This window comes from Arachis ipaensis, chromosome B2, assembly GCF_059453495.1.
Source record: "Arachis ipaensis isolate K30076 ecotype BB chromosome B2, ASM5945349v1, whole genome shotgun sequence".
Taxonomy (NCBI): domain Eukaryota; kingdom Viridiplantae; phylum Streptophyta; class Magnoliopsida; order Fabales; family Fabaceae; genus Arachis; species Arachis ipaensis.
The window spans coordinates 77193972-77200909 of NC_142437.1; the positions used below are offsets into that span (position 1 = coordinate 77193972).

The window sequence follows — 6938 nt, forward strand, 5'->3', positions numbered from 1 at the left end:
GCCCCCTAAGCATTTCATTAACCAACTCAGCGTCGAAAAGAACCTAGGGACTAAAATGGAACCTAGGGACTAAAATGGTGCCCGAAACTATATCTGAAATACTACTATGTGTAATTTTGAATTTCGGGAATCAAAATATACTACTATGTGTAATTTTGAATTTCGGAAATCAAAATAAATAATCGCGTAAATCTCAAAAATCAAAATAGGAATTTAGTCGATAATCTAAATGGATTATATCATCACTTTTTTTTTTTTGACGATTATCACTAAACCTAAATCTAAACGGTAGAAATGTCATCAAATTAATCCATTTCTAGGTACTCAGTTATGGTTGCCATTCCCCCATAGCAATTATCACGTAAAAGTGAGTGTCATCAAACATAATGGTAAATGTCATCATGTTTCAAAAATCCCTCGGGTCAAACTATAGAGATGGGGACGAGAGAGACAACATATCTTCCCCCAAAATATCTATGCATTCATTATACAAGGCCAAAGAGTCACAAGAAGTCTCCATGCTGAAATCTTCCTGCTGTTTTGGCATCTCAAAATGCTGGGGTCGGAATGCTATCTTGGAGGATAGATGGCTAACAAATGTTCCTCTAAGTTTATGCAAATGCTGACAAGATATTCTTCTTAAGTGTCAACTCATCAGCCTTTGACGGGCTAACAGCCTGCATCAATCAAACATGGACCATTGAGTACAAAAAATGTAAATTTGCTTCAGAATTATGTCTAATTTTATTTTTCTTGATTTAGTTTTTTTTTTTTTTTTGGGTTGATAAAGGGAAAAAAACAACTATGGCAGTGGGATCATCCGAGAGAAGAGAACCAATAGAAGAAGGGGGAACAAGACAGATGCAGGCCCAAATCAAAATAATGACCCAAACGGATAACTATAGGACAGATGTTTTCTCGACACATCCCCGACAACCTTGTGAATAAGAAGCCTTCATTTTAAGGTTAAAAGGTATTTTTATGATGTGACTTCTTCCTCAATATTCCTTGACAAAAACAAGTTCTTATAAAAACTGCTTATAATTTATGAAATGATTTCTTGACAGATATAAACTTTTTCCTTCAATGTCCCCTTTTTTTCTACAAAATAGTTCAAAATAAAGCAATAAAAATAAGTTAAACCTTGGTTATTTTAACTGAGAATATTACCTTCTCAAGAATGCGCTCTAGGCGCTGGATTTCATTCTTGGCATAATCAGAACCTTTCTCAGTAAATTTCTTTGCAGCCTTCACGTACATCTTTCCGTACCTAGTGAAACAGAGTTATATTATTGCATCCAGGTTAACAACTATCTGAACAAGAAAACCATTAGAATTAGGCATCTCTGCCCTAACTGCTTCCTCTTAAACTTTTGGCCGTTAACAAGAAAAAGCACAGCGACGCCAACATAGAAGCAATTCAATTACGGCAACTACATAATGGTGATGTTACCTTGAAGCAGAACCCTGGAGCTTATCAACTTCCTCTTCAATGCGGGAAAATACAGCCTTTTTATCTTCATCACCGGCAGCAACAAACTCCTTTACCAAGGCATCCAAGCTTTCAACAATACCAGCCTACAAAAAAGTATCAAATATATGAACAAAATGCAGAACATAAACTCCGAAACCACCACCACAAGGAGAAAAAAAGTTCTTGTTTGTCCCCTCTTAAATAGCATATTACTCACTTTTGATGTAAGCTGCCCTTTCCCATCACGACTTGTACCACATTTCTCATTGATAAATGTCACAAAGTCATCCAAGTCCCTCCCACCTTCATAATCTTGTCCAGCTTTGTTGGTCTTTGGAAAGAACTTCAATGTAGGAAACCCACTCACATCATACCTGCACAAAGATTCCAGCAGATCCAAATTATTTATCATATTGTGATCTTCCGGGCCTATGATCTTCACCACCTTTGTTGCTCATGTTTTATCAGACTTTAATCATCTGTTTCACTTCATTTATAATATACTGAAGTGAGCACATGAGCTGAGAAATATAACCCATGACATCATACTAGAGGTAAAACTGCACCATGACTTGAAAAAAAAACAAAGACAAACAATGAAGCCTTTCAACATGTGCCTTCATCTTAAAATAACTCCCTTCTTCGGTTGGAATATTCAGAAAGATTTATGCCTATCGAACACTAGTTTTCTTAACAAAATAGATCGGGTGGTTAAAACGTACTTTTCAGCAAGATCCCTGTATTTATCAGCATCGAGATTCGCAATCACTACATCTTCCTCAAGTTTAAACGCTGTGGCAACTTTCTCATAAGTCTACAGGTGGAATAAAAATAGTGAAACTTCATATTATTTAACCCAACATTAAATTGATAACAAGGTAAAATAAGATATTTACTTACAGGAGCAAGGTTTTTACAGTGTCCACACCTAACAGAATTACAAAAGTCAATAAGATTTAGTGATAAGAGTTTTTGAACTTATTGAGAATATATATATATATATATATATATATATATATATATATATATATATATATATAACATAAACTAAGCCTACAAACACTTAAGAAAAACAACAACAAAAGAAAAAGTAACTAAGATAAAAAGTTAGCACAATAACAATATAAAATTACAGCCAAGTACCATGGTGCATAAAACTCAACCAATACATCCTTAGTTTCATCCAGAACAATGTCGTTAAAATTCTCAGCTGTGAGCACGACAACATTGGAGGGAGTTGCAGCAATCTTCACATTGGTTCCTGTAAACAAAATCCCTTGTCAGAAAGTACCACTATACGTGCAAGGATGAAAAAAATAACATTAAAAGAGAATAAGGTATAAGTTAAAGATAACTAAAAATTGGGCTGACGCTCCACCTCATCACTAGTAAAGCTAAAATAACTAGATGAGGTGTGCAGAGTGCAGACTATGTTTTACTATGTGACATGACCAATGGTGTAAGATATTTGATTCCACATATCACATATGACCTATTCAGGAAGCTACTGATAGGAACAGGTTTGGATTGGTTTATAGGAGGAGAGGTAAGGAGTAGATAAGCTGAATTTTCACTACTTAATTCATAATTGTTGCTGGTTGGCTGCTGGTTAGCTCTATTAAGCTAGTATAGCAGGTTAGCAGCAGTAGTTCTAGGCTTAACTGCTGCCAATAAATACTAGGGATTAGTTAGTTCTAGTTAGTGAGAAAATTCTGTTCAGTTTGTTAGTTCAGGAGAGGAAAATTCTCTCCACAGTTGGTTAGATCCAACTGTGTATTTCAAACAGTACCTCCTTCTGTATTGACAAACTCAGCAAGTGATTCTGCAGTGCGTGGCCCCTCGTACCTACAGATATATTTAAAATTCAGGTATTAAGCATGAAGGAATGACAGCTTTGACAAAACAGGTAACCATGAAATGAGATAAAATATAGTATCAATATATGTTTTGAATGGGCAATGTCTCCTCACTTTTTGGGTTCCAAAGATCCCTTTGGGAACCACTGAATTGTTGGGTACCCAGAGACACCATATTTGCTGCAAACACTCTTGTGTTCATCACAGTCCACCTGCAACACGTTAAAAAGTAAGCCTTTTCAATTTATCAATGACAAAGGTCAACAAGAAACCATAAAGCATACAAGGGCAAGCATTATATGGAATGTGAACCAAGTCTTATTACTTTTCACAGTCTGTCCCCTCTCTTTCACTTCCTCAGTTTATGATTACTTCATTATAACAACCATATTTGTTTAATACCAGAGAAGAAAAAGGAAGGGATATCATTTTGAAGATGTACGAGAAAGTGAAGGGAAGGAAAGTATTTCATTATATAAGAGAATATGTGCTAAATGCTAATTTAAGAATAAAAACTAAAAAATCAAAATGATAGATTATCCCAAAAACAAGAAAATCTTTCTACCATCCTAGTTAACTAAAACTTGGCATTGAACCATAAATACATAAGAACACTGGAAGCTCAACACACATTGCAAAATGAATCATATTTGAAAGGTGTTGAATATAGAGAAACTGAGAAAGTGATAAACACCACTTGTGCTTGCTTACCTTGCCAATTAAAACAGATTTGGCTTTCTTGAAGCTGGAACCGAGCTTTTCATATTCAGGGGCAAGCTTTTTACAGTGCCCACACCTATGGTAACAAAAAATGGTATGAGAAACACAGATTGAGAATTAGAAAAAAAATGTGCATCTTATCTTTGCTGGATCGCAAAAAAAAAAAAATTGACACGATGAATCACCCGACAGAGTGAAAACCTGGCAACTTTCTATATATATATAACGAACTCAGAACCTTCGGTTGGCACAAAAAAAGTCTCGTTGGTACCCTCACTCTCTCTAGTGTCAATTATACAGAGATCTTATCATCTAATAACTTATATTAAAGGAATCAAATCAAAGAATATAAAGTTAAACATCTATTAATCTACAAAATCAAAGAGATAAAGGACAATAACACATTCTATTCGAACTGTATACTGAACTAAACCCTAGATAAGGTAAAAATTGAATCAACAAAGGAACCAAAAATGGATTGGTGATTATTTTATTTTATTACCAAGGAGCGTAGAACTCAACGAGTGCTCCTCTGTCCTGACCAACCTCCTTCTCAAAGTTATCTTCGGTGAGCACAACAACATCATCTGCAGAGACAGATACGAAGACGAGAGCAAACACCAACACTCCCAACGCTAAACCCCTGCTCCAGATCTGTGCACGCGTCAAAGTGTCAGAGGTGTTCGGGGTTAATTAATGGTCTAATTGTTCTGCCTATTTACAAAGATCGAAGCATAAAAGTGGAACCAGATATTGCCTTCATCAAATATTCATCATACTATTATATTATCAAACATGTAGTGCTACTATCTGTTATGCTTTAACAAAAACACAACGCTAATTTTATTTGTGGAGCTTCCAAGTTTCAACATACCTTCTTTCTCGAATGGAGTTGAGCAGCTAAGATGCCATTGTCAAGTTTACGGTGCATCTTCTGGATCTGTCACCCAAGGTGCCCCGTTAATAAGAGTTAAGTTTCCACAACTGAAATAATTAGCTTGGCTTTGTGCAAAGGACTTTAAAATATTCACTACTAATGCTATTGGACTTTTTGGTTAAAAGATAAGCGATAAAGAAAGGTGTCTGCAAAATAGGTTCATTGCATCTCCAACCAGAGATGAAATATGTATTCATTCAATTGAACCAAAACCAGTTTCTCATAATCATCTATCAAAATATTCTAGAATTGATTAGATTAAATAAGAAAGAGAATGAAATCTGAACCATTATCACAGTCATTTGAAACATCCATCTCTAGAAAAACTCAAAAATAGGTCTAAAAGCAGACATCAAATGCAAGGTAAGGGATAAAGAATAACAGATCTGATAGAACACCACCGAACATCAAGAACAGCTTCAGACTCAAACGGGAGAAGACGAACAAATAAACAAACAAACAGGACCAGCGAAGAACCTCACCGAAGACGACGACGACAGCGAGCACGAGGCCTTGCAAAAGAATATGAGTGACACCCAGAAAAGAGAAGCCTGATCGGAGACGACACCAAACGCAGAACCAAATCTGACGAAAGAAAAGTAATAAAACCAGATCTCAAGTCCAAGAGGCACGCTTGAATTACTAGGAACCACGTTGGGTTGAACAAGGGTTTAATAATTTATTATTGCTGTAGGGATACATGGGGAAAGAAAAATTTCGTACGTAGTCGAGGTAGTATTGAATTATTGGGTTATTGGGTTACGGACTTAACGTTACGGGTGACGAGCTGGTCTAAATCTATCGGACTGGTCTGTGTATCCTGCAAAAATAAAGCGAATTAGGTTAGAAAATTGGGACCGTCAAATAGTAAAAATTTATTTTAAATTGTGAGTTTTAGTGGGGTGGGGCGGACTTCTCCGTCGAACGTAGTGTTTTTTTGATAAGGGGATATTTTTGTAATTTTTTTGCCAAAATCTAACTTTTTTCAACCTAACTTATAAGAGAATGAACATAAAAATTGAGTGTTTTGGATTATATTTATTTTGTTTTGGAGATAATATTTATAATTATGTTTTAGATTATGTTTATTTTGCGTTGGAGACAATATTTGTAATTATGTTTTGGATGAAAAACTTGGTTTATAATGATGTTTATTAGATATTTATAATTACAAAGACTTTTAAAGTTTGTGAATATAGAAATTATAATTTTTTTATGCCTTTAGAAATTATAAATTTATTTAAATAGTTGTGAAATTATATATATTATTTAATAGTTAATAGTAAAAAAAATGAGATTTGGCGGGTTTAGTCCTCCAGCCCGCCGTTAGACAGGGTCGAGTGGGATTTTAAGACCGCCTCAATAGGCGGGACGGGGCGGACCAGCCCGCCAAAGGACAGACTTTTGGCGGAGCGGGGCGGGATGAGGCAGACTTCCCCGCTTGCCACCCCTACTTACGATTACCGGTGAGATTTTTGGTTAAATTGATTAATTTGCAGAGACAAACTCAGAGACAAATAGAATTTATACTTTTTTATTATTATTATATTTTATCATTAGTTTAATTTATTTACTTTAATAATATATTTTTAAATTATACTTTTAAATATTACTAATTAATTATTGATTAAAAATAATAAATTTTATTAATTTTTTAATATTTTTTAATATTTTTTAATTTAATTATATTATATAATTATATAAAATTTTAATTTTTTTGTTTTAATAATAAGTGTATTTCTTTTAATTTTGTTTTTACTAATGCAAAGACGAGCTCAATGAGTCAGATTGCAAATTTTGCTTTAAAAAGAAATATTTAAATTAATTTTTAAGAAATTTTTAAATTAGATCTCACATTTTGGTTCTTAATAAACTCTTAATTTTTATAAGGTTTTGAGAATTATCTTAGTGAAATAAATTAGTCTCTTCATTATTTTAAAATGGGACTAAT

At 34.2% G+C, this 6938-nt stretch overlaps 1 protein-coding gene across 1 annotated transcript; it reads right to left on the reverse strand.

Moving 5' to 3' along the window:
- Positions 1–287: 287 nt before the first annotated feature.
- On the reverse strand, positions 288–5757 carry LOC107613050 (putative protein disulfide-isomerase A6). The gene is made up of 13 exons (XM_016314886.3): positions 5470–5757; positions 4925–4990; positions 4553–4704; positions 4042–4126; positions 3445–3542; positions 3264–3319; positions 2618–2735; positions 2375–2402; positions 2197–2288; positions 1692–1848; positions 1454–1578; positions 1171–1270; positions 288–677 (listed from the first exon to the last, which is right to left on the reverse strand). Exons 2-13 carry the CDS (start codon positions 4979–4981, stop codon positions 612–614), a joined length of 1134 nt encoding a protein of 377 aa, XP_016170372.1. The 5' UTR covers positions 4982–4990; positions 5470–5757; the 3' UTR covers positions 288–611.
- Positions 5758–6938: the final 1181 nt, after the last annotated feature.

Excerpts from the sequence above, each read along its gene's own strand:
- LOC107613050 (XM_016314886.3), bottom strand. The coding sequence starts at position 4,981 with ATGCACCGTAAACTTGACAATGGCATCTTAGCTGCTCAACTCCATTCG. Across the intron at positions 2,403-2,617 it reads GTTGAGTTTTATGCACCATG|GTGTGGACACTGTAAAAACC; the intron begins GTACTTGGCTGT and ends TAATTCTGTTAG. Across the intron at positions 2,289-2,374 it reads ACTGTAAAAACCTTGCTCCT|ACTTATGAGAAAGTTGCCAC; the intron begins GTAAGTAAATAT and ends TTCCACCTGTAG.